Source organism: Acanthaster planci, linkage group LG07, assembly GCF_054643075.1.
Source record: "Acanthaster planci isolate LZ-2023a linkage group LG07, COTS_SCS, whole genome shotgun sequence".
In the NCBI taxonomy this organism is placed as follows: Eukaryota; Metazoa; Echinodermata; class Asteroidea; order Valvatida; family Acanthasteridae; genus Acanthaster; species Acanthaster planci.
Window position 1 is genome coordinate 20747036 of NC_141783.1, and position 15061 is coordinate 20762096.

At 43.2% G+C, this 15061-nt stretch overlaps 1 protein-coding gene across 1 annotated transcript in view; it reads left to right on the top strand.

Annotated features, from left to right (window-relative positions):
• Positions 1–12635, top strand: part of LOC110976239 (GTP-binding protein Rhes-like) — a 37782-nt gene extending 25147 nt beyond the window's left edge. The window contains exon 2 of the mRNA XM_022229340.2: positions 9385–12635. Coding sequence (XP_022085032.1) covers positions 9385–9968 — 584 coding nt within the window. The 3' untranslated portion in view covers positions 9969–12635. The remainder of the gene's footprint in view (positions 1–9384) is intronic.
• The last annotated feature ends 2426 nt before the right edge of the window (positions 12636–15061 follow it).

Below are 15061 nucleotides of genomic sequence, written 5' to 3' on the forward strand. Positions count from 1 at the left end.
TTTTGAAATCCACTTCTATATAGCATTTAAACACATTCCTAATCGCTTAACAATAAACGGGTCGTGGGTTAAACATATCTTTAAAAAAATAGGTATAAAGTGTTTAGAAATGTGTTTAATCTCCAAGCGCCATGAATAGAACTATATAATGTTGGTAGAAGCAAGCCTTTTAAAAGATAATGACATTGTAGCTCAGGGCCAGTGAAGGCAATTTGGTATGAAACGAGGCTTTTTAAATACCCATAAAGATGTGTGATTACAAATGATCAAAGTGTATGCTCAAATGACCAATTAGTGCATTACCTGCTTAACTGAGCTGTAATCGATTATAAAGAGGAAGTTGATGAACTGAATTGATTTGTCCCAAACCAGACATGCAGACGTCGCAAAAACAGGTCGGTGCGGTTTTTTTTTACCAAATATTAACTTGATCGTCTCCATGAGTCCTGCTGGAAAACAAAAATTAAGAAAACGTGTAGACTGACAATGACAAGAAAAAACCCCGTCTGCACTACTTGGTGAGGCCACACATTTTACAGCCCAGGTTAGCTATGTTTTGACAAGTTCAAGCCCAAGTGATATTGACAGGGAAAAGTTGACCTGGATTGTTGAGCGGATTGGCTGGCGTTTGGGCATATGGGCTGCGTTTGCAATCCTACTTTCTGAAGCCCTGCAGAGTCTTTGGTAAGACACGTTAGTAACGCTATAGGGTTCTGGAATTTACAGTTCACATTCGATGAACGAATTCAAACACCATTCACAGTGACGTCAAAACGCACAGCTTCTTCGTCTCTGTTCGCATTCGCGACGTACTTGAACACTGGGAAGGAGAAACTTCTTGTTCAATCTCAAGCAGTTGAATAAAAGTAATTTCGGTTAAGGGCTTCTGTAACTCAATAGTCCCGGATTTTTTCCCCTGCAGTGACAGCAATATCCGGGACCGACCCCTTGCTTGAACTCCTAACCCAAAATAATAACTTGACTGAGCTTGGAAAGTGTATCTTCCTTTTTGGGATTCTTCCGGCTCTTATTAAAGACAGTTGCATGGCCTTAATGTGGGAGAGATTTTTTTCCTGTTCTTTCTCCACTTCAATTTAGACCCGCAAATCCAAAGAAGAGCAAAGTAAGTAATCACGACGAGGGAGTGCAGCAGGAGCGCTCCTCAGCGCGTTATCCCGTGGGGACAGGCGAGCTTCCAGCCCCAATTTTGTCAGGCCGATTTTTACCGCTTCTGGTATACTGAGCGCAAGAAAAGTGAAGGTGCGAATAAGCTAACACTGAGGTTCCTCTGGAGAGACATTTTGTAGCTGAAATGCTCTTTGAAGGATCCGGAGCCTTCTGGTAGTTAATGATACATGGAAAAAGCTTTGCCCGCGACAAAAATATCAGTTCTGTCCTTCCCCGTGGATATTGTGGCTTCTCGCTGCCACTTTTGGTAAACGGAAGTCAGTATTTAACACCCTTTCGGGACTTTAAGCGTCTATCAGAGGTTACTCCACCTTGGCGGGAAAAAAGAAAGAATCCTCTACTCGAACAACTTTTGAAAATGAGGGATTTGTAATCTAGCAATCCACTTTTAATTAAAGTTGAATGCAGATAGGCCTGTCCAGTATGAGCCCCGAGCTGGACAAAGAGAGGGCACAATTTTCCTAGCAACGCAGGCTGCTTTTGTAGGAATTGCGCTTAGTTGGTTCACAAGCACGCACGCATCACGGTCGCGTCGCTACCAACAAAATAAGCACCCCCGACCAAAATGACTCTTTTCAACCGATTGGGGGTTCGTCTTCTTGAGGCGGATTGAGTTGAGTACTTAGCTCATGACCCTCTTTCAAACCTGCACTTACATTGCAAGTTGAAAACAGAAACTTTTATTCGGTAGACTTAGTGCGACATATAGTACCCCCCTCAGGCATAACTTGTTGAGAAAATGTAGGCTAAGTGAACTCGATCGGGCTTGCATGGATGACTCGTACCTACTTATGACTTGTATCAGAATTTGATGGCATGGTGGAGAGTGCCACCACAAGTGACAGCATCGCCAACCGAAATCCCGAGGGATAATACTTGTAATGGGTTATCATAATGCCAACCTGTGCGTTTGTGAGTTGCATGCTCAATATCTTGAAAGTTTCCCTCAAGTTATCTAAAGAGTGGAGACATGCAGCAGCAGCCATTATCCCGGAGATTGAACTCACAAACAGCATCACATGCAGTACTCTTTTTCCACTCCATTTTTTTTACACTATCCTTGAAAGATTTATGTCTTATAAACGGATCTGACTGTGTTTGTGGCAATGAATTAACGTGTACTGAGTTTTTGCAAGAGTCTTATCGAAACTGCTGCCTCAATCCTCAACCCCCCCCAAAAAAACCTGATAAAGAGGCATCGTGTTTGTTTTTACCACTGGTGCAAATTTATAAACATTCCAGGTAACGCAGTCTTCCAAAGAATCCTCTTCTAGTGAATCTCACATTGAGTGGAGCCGCTGCTGTAGAAGCAAAATGTTTACAGTCAAAACACCTCAGCATTTTGCCACTTGATTAATTACACCTGCCACGGTGACTTCCGCGTGAGAGAACGACCTTCCGCCTCAGCCGACGGCGGCGATTTCATTCCGATAAAAAGACATAAGTCCGGAAGATTTGCATTTATATCTGACACACGCGTGACTTCTATATCATTCTTTCAAAGAAGACATCACATTTCCCCCTCCTTCTGGATTTGATCCCCGTCTACGAATTCAAATTACTTTTGAATTTTGCATTGCGCCTCTCACATAGCTTTTTTTGTCATTAATCTTTTCCGCCACTTCCATGTAAATGATGTCAATTCGTTTGAGGGTATTCATCACTTACAGCTATAGAAAAAAACAAGCGTGTGTATGACAGGCCTTACTGCTGACAGATGCAAATGGCTCATTGCTGTTTCACTCATTTATTTTTCTTAAAACATGTCTTCCGGTCAGATCCGTTCAGGACCGTCCCAGGGTCAATTAGAAAATTAAACGCTACAATGACGCACACAGAAAATCGAATTCGTAATAGACCTAGTACCCCCTCTGCCCACCGTTGCCCCACCCCTGAAAATCCACCCTTCTCTTCCCCATCACCAGTAACGATGAATATTTTCATGATGGCACTAGCTGATGTGCAAAGCATCCAAACACATGTGCAAAGGTTTCATTAAGGCAGAAGATATTGAATGAGGTTAGTCTTGCCGCCAGGCTGTCTGCTGTGATGAGCGAGACGCCTTCTTTCCCAGAGATATCCTCCTTGTGGCTTTGTATTCATTTTAAGAAATTTACTTAGATGACTCCACCCTTTGGCGCAGCTTTGCAATGAATTTACCAGTCACACCAAGGCGTTAAAATAGTATTCAGGTTGACAAAACAGGAGTTCTCAGGACATCCTTATATAAAAACACACATTTTAATAATATTTCTTTGTTTGCACTTGTCTGCCTTTTATTATGCATTCTAGTCAACTGGTTATGGAAATATCACACATTATATCCGGTGAGGTTCCCGTGAATGGCTAACTGCCTCGCTCAAAGTAAAGGAACAAGGATGCCGTTTCAATTCAATCATTCAATTCACATCTGATCCCCAGGCCTTCACGCAGTATATACTCAATTGTTGAACGTGAAGCGCGAAGTACTCGTGTGTTTGTCCAACACTTCTCTTTGACTGACGAGGTTATGAAGAGTCAAAGAGGTCGTGAGGCTACTCGGTCTGGACCATGTCCGCCGGATTACGAAGACAGCGGTCGATTAAGCGCGCGGAGCCCGAAATTTGAGAGCGAGGGCAGTGGTTTAAAGTGTAGCCGCAATGAATTTTTCTTAGACACAATTTTTCTGCAATTTTGTACTCTTCTTCAATGTATGAAAACTCTTTTACACTTCCATTTGGATAAATGCATTGAAAAGTAACTTTTTAACGGTCACTTAAAAATGTAGTCTGGATACCAGACCCAATGATTCTAACTACTCTACAAAGCAAAAAAAAAGAAAGAAAAAAGAAAAAAAAAAGGAAATGGACTTGCAACGCTTTTGTATGAAAAAGAAGCCAACCAGCGGCCATTTTACCGAGCCGGATACAAAGCGTAGGTTGGCTCCCTTCTATTGACGTCAGGAAGAACAAAGGCGGGTATTGCCAGGAAAGCTTTGTATTCGGCTCGGTAAAATGGCTGCGAGTGGATTCAATGACTCTATAAGCTGATTAAGGGCATTGCGAGTCCAGATTTTATTATACACGTCCTTGTCGGTATCACCAAATGTCCACGTGACCAAGACTGGAGGAATTCCTCCAGTTTTCTGGAAATATCCGAAATATTCCGAAGTCGTCCCGTCTATATTTGGCATGCGCATGTTCGGATGGTACCGTTCATGTTCAGTTATTCCCGGCCGGGTAGGTAGACTGGCTGCCAAACGTAAACTCCCGTATCCTAATGGCAGCTGTTGATCCGACAACATTTGACTTTATACCCTGAAATCGAAGGTTGCCTTGCCCGAAATGCAAACATAACTTCCTTTGACCAATGCAGGTTTGATGCCTGAAATATGCTCTCACTGTGGATACACTTGCAGTATTGCCTACTGGATATGGGAAAAGGGTCACTTGAGATGTTGCTACTGATGAATTCGAAAACACCCGGACTCTCAACTTGTGACCCCTGACCCTTGCTTCATCTGTGGGTGATGCCTGACGTAAGATTTTTTTATCAAGAGTCGTCAGGGTACAGTCCACTAATTCAAGCCCCATTGAAAACAGTGTAAAATCAGCACCGTTCAGGGCCCAATAGCATGCACGCCAACATCCCTGAAATTTCTGAAACACAAATAAAATTCTTGTCTGGTCACTTATCTTTCAATTTCTTTTCAATTTTTTGTGGGTAAAACAATTACATTTTTAATTATTCCCACAAAACAAAATCACCCCCCCCAAAGTGATTTTTCCGAAGTCTGATTGCAGCCATTTTTCAAGTGGCAACCCTCAACTTTCTCCGGCACTTAGGACCATTTTTCAACCGTAGTTTTTAGACCTTCTGCTCTCAAATGAAAGCTCAAAGACCCAGGGAGTTGATCCTGGCAACGATTTACACAATCTCACCATTTTGGGGGCCAAACGATCTCCTTTTTTAAAAGATACTGTGGGGGCACTTTTAATGCTAATGAGCTGGTCAAAAATTCTCTATTGAATTAGTGGTCTGCGACCGTCAGGGAAACTTTGGGCAGAGGACCAGCCTATTAAAAATACCCATACTTACCTGGACGACTGAGGGCGCTGTTGCTGTGATGTCACCAAGGGAAGACAAGTTCATTGCATAGGATTGTCTGTTAAAATTGTGAACCCAGAAGTTACGAACTGAAGACATTTCCGAGAAAGGGACTGGTGTCACGTATTGCACTGTGCGTAAACAACAATGCATTATAAAAGAGAAAATGTAGTCCTGTAAAATTTACAAAAATGTAGGATTGTTTTGTGTCCTGACCAATGTAAAATCTAGGCTTTCTTCCTGGGATGACATCAGAGTTTTGCTCATGGATATGGAAATACTCTTTAGCATAAAAACCCCAAAATGAAGTACAATACTCTTGAAAATAGTGAAACAAAAGTTGCAAATAAAATTAACTGAGACACAAGGTGCATTTTGAAGGTTCATATAAAACAAATTGGTTGCAGCTACCCTTTACAGACCCTGGTGCAGGCTATAGTGTGTACCATGCAAGATGGAGTTACCACTGTAATTTATGGTCAGAAACTCTTCTCTGTCTATATGAGTTAGTAGACTCAGTTTAGTTGATAGCGCATTAGAAAGTCAGGACACACTCATACTCATTAATGTATGTCTCAGTGGATTTAAAGATCATTATTTTGTTTTTTTTTTAAAAGTGACTTTCCATACCAAACTGACCAAATTTAAAACCTGCCTGCCCTTTATACCAAAATTTATACCAACGATAATTTAAAAGTGTGAGGTGAAGGTAGGAGTAGGTCGTGCGTTAAGAATACCGCCTCGCTGATTTTCTGTATAAAGGTTGGTTTGGAAGAGTTGAATGATAAAAATGCTCTCGTTTGGCTTTGCAACATGTTTTCAAATGACTTATAACTTCGAGAGCTATATTATCAACCTGAGCCCTTTGCTGTGAAACTCGACGCCCCTGTCGGGAGTCATGGGCTTGACGGCAATCGATCTCGGCCGATGTTGTCGCTTTAAACACGGTGTGCAGTTAAACGGAACTGCTACCGATATGACACAGACAGGGCTTTATCAGCCTTCCTCGATCCCCATCGGGGAAAGTGGTAAGTGCTATATTTTCCCGCGGTGCATGTTTGAGCGCTCGATCCGGGGGACTTTATTCCATGGTTTTATGGGCCTGGATACACCTGAACGCGTCCAACACGGCCGAAGGTTGTTCCATCGATCTATGTTTGCTAAGAAACATCAGCACATTCACGCACGAAACGCCCGTCATTTGGAATGACTAGGCACTAAAAACCCCTGCTAAGACGACCGCATGGTATGTTTCCCTTGCCGAAGTCATATCGACGGTTCGACACGAACGCGATAAGAGTCAGTGCACTTCCTAATTACCAACATGCTTGGTGGTAAAACCCGCACACGAGGATATGTAAATGATGCGAAGCATACTTTTCGTGTATGCCCAACTAATTTAGAAAAGCGCCTGATTGATCATGACAGAGATTTGCATTGCTTGTGCTACGGGTCTTTGGATAATAGGAAGTTCAAATAAAGCACAGGGTTGCTAAAATGTGGTCAACGGTTTACCAAATAGGGAAGGACATCAGGTAGATTCATTATTAATTATACGAACTCAAAGTCCCCCTCCAGGTGGATTTCTTGAGGCCATAAATTGGAAAGACTGCATGGGCGCTAGGTTTTGCTGTATAGACAAGACCCCATCTCTTCATTTATAATTATGTTGGGATGAACATTGTTGTTCCTTTTTATTGTTTGTTTGGTTCTGTATATTTTTTTACAATAACATATTTATGTGGACTCCAGTTTCGGAATGGACGATGTGTTTTCAAAATCATCTTTTAGTTTTGTCTTGCTTTGCAGTGGGTTGGTGCTGGTGGGTTACGCTATAAAGATGGGATATAAAAGGCTCGCCTTATCTCCTGTACCATCGGGCCTGCAAAGCCCTTCCTTACACTTTCTGACAGAAAGTTTGGTTATCAGCAGATATCCATTGTCTTGGTTGAAAGGAACAAGACCAGCGTCGAATGTGGCAGTGGCGTATTGTCGCTGTACCGGACCCGAGGGATTTTATCAGGCGAAGCGGAGCTTGATGTGACGGCCAAACCGATCAATTCCACCCCGTAACAATATGCATCAGCAGCCAAATTCCCAGCGGTACGGTACAGTGCAACCCCCCCCTTCGAATGAATTCCGAGACGCTGGTGCTCAGGCGACAATTTGCTCCTTTTTGCCCCACAAGCTTCACGGGTGCAAATTAGTTTTCCTTCTCAGGTGGTGAATGCCATCGCCGAGCAAATTGTATCATTGTGCCAGGGCCGGCGATATTTCCTCTCGTTAAAGGAGAAGAATCTTGGGGCCAACGGCGGGACTGGTGGTTGGCAGTCCAACCATGATGAAGAGATCACATTTCTGTGAACGTCTGTGCAGTTCCACCTTTATCGCACGAATCGCGGGCAATTGCAGTAGGAGACTGTTTTTAATTTATGATTTTTTTTTAATGCTGGCAGCAAAACGTAATGGGCTTTTAATGTTGTTAACGAAGGCACGTGAGTTCCTTGACTGGGAAGAGTTCCTTCTTCGGAGTGGGGCTCGTAAAATTACTCCTGATGCATGGAAGCATTATTTTAGGCCTATGCGCCAGTGCTCAGTTTTTGTGTGTATGTGGGAAATTGAATTTTCATCGGTACCATAAAAATCACTGCTCTCTCTCAAATGAATCTGACCACGCATCACTCAGAAGTCCCTATGTACCATGCGTATTGGAACTCAATTGCGTGTACAATTTGTCTCGTCTGTTCCCCTGGTCAGGTGGCTTGTTTGATCTCGGAAGTTCCCCCTTTTAGCCGTATCCCCGCCAAAGTCACCTGGGAATCCAATTAATCGATGCAGCACGGGGAGTTTGATTGAGCCAGAAAGGTTTCAGTTCTGAAGCCCGCCGATTTTGATCCGAGCGGATGCTTTGATATCACCAGACTTGGTGTTCGAACCGAGTTCAACTATACGTAGGTAGACGTGACGGAGCGGATGGGAGTAAGCGTTATGACACGGGACATGGGGGCCACAGGAGCGCGTCTATGCTGTCATTACTCGAGAGGCACTTGTATGTCGATCTTTGATTACTCTTTTTTTATGATTTACGATTCAAGTCAACACCGTGTCAACAGAATTCTTCCACATACATTCTTCCACACATATCTTCCACACATATCTTCCACCATACCCAGCCAGATTAATGACTCGTGTACACACCGCAAATTAACGGAATGCATTAATACTCGACAAATTACCAACTGGGTCAAAAGGTCGTGCAGAAATCAAATTTATAACGTGAAGTCGAAGTGTCAAAAGCAACGGATATTCACACACCCATTAATTGGCCCTTATTTCTTGTAACTTACTCGATGAGCGAATCTGAATACATACAATGCTTTTTCTCAACTTTTTCATGAAAGCATCAACTTTCCGTAGCATCGTTCAACTAAACAACTATGTATTTCATTACATCATGAGATGTTTCCCCAATTAACCAGCTTGTTGGGTCATTTACGTGAAAAGCTTGAAGGCATGTTAGTGTCAAATTTTACACAGTCGCACTTAGCCAATTAAGCGCGGGTGAAGTAATCGAACGACATGCATGGTTCATAAGAGGTAAATCGTAAGTCTCTTTGCTTTAACAACTGAAAGTATAGCGATGCTCCATAATGGATCAGTAGAATCACCGTTTGTATTAATTAATAAAGAAGTAAATAGTGCGCTGACGCCATTTCTTTAACTTCAGTTGTATTTCTTTTCGGTAACGCTTAATTTTGTGGAAGTTGTGGGTCAGTAATTATATATGAGTCAGTATTTTACATCAGTAATATATGAAGCTACTGATTGGGGTTTTGCGTGTGGTTCAGTTAATCTTGAAAGGCTTGCAAAACGGGTTCTAGGGTTTTTGAGCAGGGTTTATGGTGCAGTGTCGCTTGAAAGACGAAGTTGTCATCTTATAGAGTACATGCGTTGGTTGGTTCGCTAACAGTGGTGGTATTAGACATCGTGAGGATTTCGATCGCCAAGATCAATTCGGTCATGCGCATCGGTATAACTCAGTTCAACGAAGCAGAATGAGAATGATTCAACATAATCATAATTTTTGGTTTTTGTTCGTTTCTACAAAAGGTGACTTTTTCCTGCTGGTGTATAGCATAGACAGCATGGAGTCCTTCCAAGAAGTGCGCCGCCTACGACAACAGATCATCGACACCAAGAGAAGCCGGAAAGGAACCAAGGCAGTCCCCATGGTGATCGCTGGTAACAAGACGGACAGGAACGAGCACAGAGAGGTCACGCTGGAGGAGGCCAAGAGGGCATTCTCTTCCGGCAGACGAGTCACGTGCCACGAGCTGTCGGCCCTGGACGACAGCAACATTGACGGCGTGTTCCGAGCCCTCTTCGAAAATGCCCGGCTGCCGAGCGAGATGGCGCCCTCTATGCACAAAAAGGTGGCAGCTGCCACCTCCACTAATCTGAACAGCGGGACGAGCCCCAGAGGGCTATCGCTGCGCAGGCGCATCAGCGACGCGTGCGGTGTCATCTCGCCCAACGCGCGGCGACCGAGTCTGCGCAGTGACCTGATGCAGGTCAGGACCAATGTGTTGCGAGAGGAGCACCACCACAATGACGACGAGTACGAGGATGAGACGGAAGGAGACGAAACTGCGTCTGGAGGGAGTACAAAGAAGCGCGCATGTCTTATCCAGTGACGGCATCGCATCATGCATCAGCTTAAGGCATGCCTACTCCCATGAAAATTTATTGTGCTAGCCACTTTTCACAGCCTTATTTGTTTATACACAATTCATGACTAAATTGTATGCAAACTCGCTATTTCTCGGCACTTCTTACTCTGTGGGTGTATGCCTGAGCAATAGTGTGTCCCAGTGGTTGGTTGCACTGAATGTGCGTAGGGATGCGCGTATGAAGTAGACGCAATGTTTGTGCGAGTAGTCAAGAAACCAACTCCACTCTTTCAACCTGTATGTGTCTGCCCCTGATGAAAGGATTGGCTTAACGTCAGTGACTGAGTAAGCATGTTTCGACGTTTGCATTAATTAAATCACAGTGACATGATTGACTTGCTTTTTGTAAAAGAGACTAGGCTTATTAATTGATGTATTTTCGTTAAAAGAAAGACCAGCATTTTTCAGAAAAATAAAGGTTCTTTTTTTATTACTAACACCATAGCGGGCTGCGTAAGACATTGGCGCGCTTCACAAGGATGAAACTGATCTCAAGAGCAATGAGACTGCGGTTCAGTCTGCGCATTGGCGAATATGCCCTTAAAATTAAGGGAGTTGAAAGGAGTCGTGTCCGCAAGCAACGACTCGCGGCCGAACAGCAAGTCACTATTGCCATAAATGGTCTAAGCAGAAGTATAATTGCGCATGTTTTGAATAATACATTTGCATATGCATAGCTGCACTCGCTTTATCAACATGGAATCATGCCATTTTAACTTCTCTATAAATACACAACCTAACTGTTGCGATTTGCAGAAGGCATTCGGTGGACCAACACGTTCGCTACCACATCACTGCGGTCGTGTTGAATGATTGTGCTCTTTAAAAGCCCCACCAAGTGATCTCTGCGCTCATAATTGTGTCAAAACGCTATCTCTCAAACGGAAGAGGTATTGATCTTAAGTGGCAATCGTTGCAATCTTGCATCTGGCGGAACCTCACACATTCGCCCCCGGTCCCGCGCAACTCCCCCTTGGTAAAGTGCCGTGACGACACTCGTCTGCGACTGTATTTTACTCTTGATCGATGCAGACATTCAACGATACGGGAAATGGCACTCTAGCCGGCAAGAGAGCAAATAATTCATGTTGCTGAACATGAAAGAGCCAACGAGTGTCTACCTGGGTAGCAAACTGAGGTCGTGTACATGACATTGGCACTGTCCTATTCACCACTTGATGTAAAATCACCGCCCGATGCACAGCTAATATATACAGATGAAAAAACATTATCGGCAGCCCAGCTGTGCCTGATGGCTATTCTTCGAAGTGGTGACTGACCCTCTACCCTCTTTACTTGAATTCAATCAAACTTGGCCTGCAACTTAAAGCGATGAGTCACGGACGGTACAGGATAAACTTCGCGTTAAGGACTGCAAACCGTGATCCCCTTTTAATCTAGGTTCGGCAGGTAGCAGCCGTCGGATTTAGGTGCATTCTGGTTCGCCAGCAATTAAGAACATCAGATGCGTTAAGCCGCGGGAGACTGTCCGGGTGAAAGCCTACCTCAACCCGGGGTCCCTGCTCAAAGTTATGCAGACGGTACACGGCGCGCTCCTAAAGCAGCATGCCGGAGTGACAGTCTGAGCGTCACATACCTGCTCGCGGCGTCGTAAAGCACGAGGACCGATACTAGTAGAAGACACACGAGGCTTTGATTTCTTCGGGTTATCGGATATTGTTGAAACAAAATAAGTACATGGGGGAGACTGGGCGACGGTTTATTTAAGGCGAACTGAATGCCTGGAAATGACAGGTGAAAATAAAGTCGCAGGAGTCGCGTTCGTACCAATTATGGTGTTAAAATGTTTCAGTGAGGGTGTTACGGGCTGACTTGTACGTGCTATACTGCTTATTGTGCAACGTATAAAAATGTGGTGTCAGAAGTGGGATCCTGTTCAGAGCAGTATATGACTGGTTATGAATAAATGGCTCAGAATGCGATTGACAAGCAAATCTTATTCACGCTTCTAACTTCAATGAAACCACAAGGTGTATAGACTGGAAAAGGCGCGAATTTAACACAGTTGTGGAACAAAATAAGTGTGAATTCTGCTTAGCCTTTCACAAACAGCAGTTTCGTGACATTAGGGTGCAGGTTTTACTTTGTTAACCATTTGTTTTGTGTAAAATGACAGGTATTACAGAAAGCGCTACTGTAACATCCTCGCGGCACTATACTTATCCTATACTTTTCCAAAATTTCTTATTCACAGTGGGAAAAGTAGAGATGTAATGGGAAAAGTTATTTGAAAGCTCTTGACTTCGCGACATGAAATATACCTACCTGTACTAGCCGTCCAGGTTTAGCAGAGTAAAACACGAACGTCTGGCTGTTTCGGCAATAATTATCCACTGAGAAATGCTGACTGAGCGGTTGCCAAAGAATTACTTCTATTTCATGTATGTACGAAATACCAATCATAATTTTAACGAATCTTGTCGGAGAGCACTACCTGATTATGCGTGCAGTACAACACCCCCCCAAAAAAAAACTCGACAAAAGCTTGCAATCCATAAAAATGCTTTCCGGCATCGCGATAGGCTTTATTGCGAGAATACTTCCAACTTTTGCATTGTTTTTCACCACTTGCCTTTGCTTTATTTTATCAATAAAACGTCGATGTTGCTTAACAAAAATCACCTGTTATTGTGTGTCTTGTATTTCTGGATTAAAACGTAGTATTTGGCTCTTTGGCTCCAGCGGGCATTTCCTACTTACATGACACGGCCCTTCATTAGTCTCATAAACAGGTTTAAACAATGCCACCCTCGGTCCAATGCGAGGAGGCTAAATTCTTCGTCGAAGGACGCAACTCAGTGCGGACACAGTCGTTAGGTGGATAAACGAGAAGACCCGAATCCAGTACAAATTTAATCTAACCCGGCTGTCATTGGTCTAATCAAATTGTCTGTAGGAACTAGATCATAAGGGAAAAAGTCTAACCGAAGGAGACGCAGTAGGGATGCGAATCCCAGGGGAAATTAATGCCAACTATATGGTAAACCAGACGAAACATTCGTCCTGAAGTCAACCTGCAAAAGAAATGTCTTACAACCATCCAACCTGATCTGGGCTTCCCACTCAAGAGAATTGACTGTATGAAACATTGTGATCATCGAAATAGTATTACGACCTCCCTCTAACAACACCCCTAAATATGTATCACAACGAATCTTGTGCTTTGTTTAAAGACCCAATAAGCTTGCAAAAAGAAACGAAAAAGCTTGCAAATTAATTCTTATTGGCGAGGTGAACCTTTGGGACAATTTAAGTCACGATTTATCATCGAAATCTGATCGTATTACCGCTCGTTATCAGAGGGCGTCATTCACCTCGTAAGATCAGTTGTTAGCCTCGATGCCCGGTAGAACATGGAGTTGATAGGAAAAAATACGCTTACAGGCGTATTCCCATTAATACGTTTTCTTTGGCCGCGTCGCGTACTCGATGCGTTCCTGCGTTTCAATTTCACGGACACAAAATCGACCCCATTCACATAACACACGTGTGCGCTGCGTCAAAAAGCGATTTTGACGGATACGCAACTCTTGACGCAAGTATTGACACGCATATGGAAAGGCGCCTTTATTCTGTTTCACGTGCGAAAAAGGGTGTGGCGTTAATCAGGGAAGGGATAAGAGTTACCTGCAATGGCACCCTACTTAAACCACAGTAAATTTTAAAAAATGAAATAAAAAAAGCGGAGCGTCATCTTTCACTAATTAATCACATCCAAAGCATGGCCATCAACTTGCATTAAAGAAGTGTCGTCATACCAGAAACCCTTATGTGCAAAGATATTGCATGAAACCCCATGATGACAATTTTTGGCTGTTGATACAGCCCTGTAATGGCTCCATCCATGACGGGCAGAAACTCCATCACACACCCGCTGCACAAACACAGATCTTGTTTGGAGAAAAGTGCTCTGTTTGCACTCGGTTTAACACGGAAGATGGAGTAGTTTCTTCCCTCCTTAAGTTTTGTCTGTCAAACAGGCTTTTGAATCTACAAGATCTAACCAAAGAAGGAACAAATGGTTCAGACAAACATCAACCCAAGAGCTCGATGAAACTTCTGTTTACGTAGATTGCAAAATCGTATTTTCTACACAGATGAACTGCACAGCTTACAAACTGACTTGAGTCATCAATTTGACGATCCATAATGTTTAGTGACTCGTATTGCCAATTCGGCTTTGATACCTGAATGAATGGACTCATGTCACAAAACCCAAACCCTCCTTCCCAAAATGGTGAGTAAACGGGGTTGTAGATGAGCGCAATGTTTAAGCTTTTGATATAACGTTGATGACCTTCGTACTCGACAATAATTCTGGGGCAGGAGAATTAAATTTCATTCTGACTGGTAAAAATTGCATATAATGAGTAAGGGCTGTTGATCATGGATACATAATCTCATCAAGAGCGGCCACTCGCCTATAGTTATGCCGTAAGGAATCCACTAATCAGACTGGGTTCCTTACAGAATCCCGGATCAGACGCTTGACGATTATCGATCGTGACATCGATTCAGATTTCAGGATTGCTATCGTTCGCTGAGCAACACTGTGCTTTTGGAGTGAGGAATGGGGAAGGGGGTTTGTCCCCACATCCTCCTACGCACTCTAGTGTCCATGAATTCGTCTGTGCATTGGACACATTAATCATGTACTTGATTTCCCTTGGTGATTTGAGAGTAGACCTCAGTCCCAACCAGATTGGAAAGCAACGTCTGCATTTGAAAGTGTAGATTAATCAGTGCATCCTGCACAAAATAAGGCTTTGGGGAAAATAATTCATCTTGATGTTGTAGCTTGAGAAAAGCAGAACACAACAGGTACAAGTTAAAACGCACGTAGCATTTTGTGAACGAAATGATATAAATTTCAGTTTACGAATACTTCCTAGAATAACTTTAAAATACACTTTAAAAAAGGGGGGTGGTAGCTTCCTCAGAAACTTTTAAGAGCCTTGTATTTTTTGTCTCATTCATAAAGATCACCACAGTTACTGACGGCATTCTCCGTGTTTCAAGGAAAGAGAGAAATGATG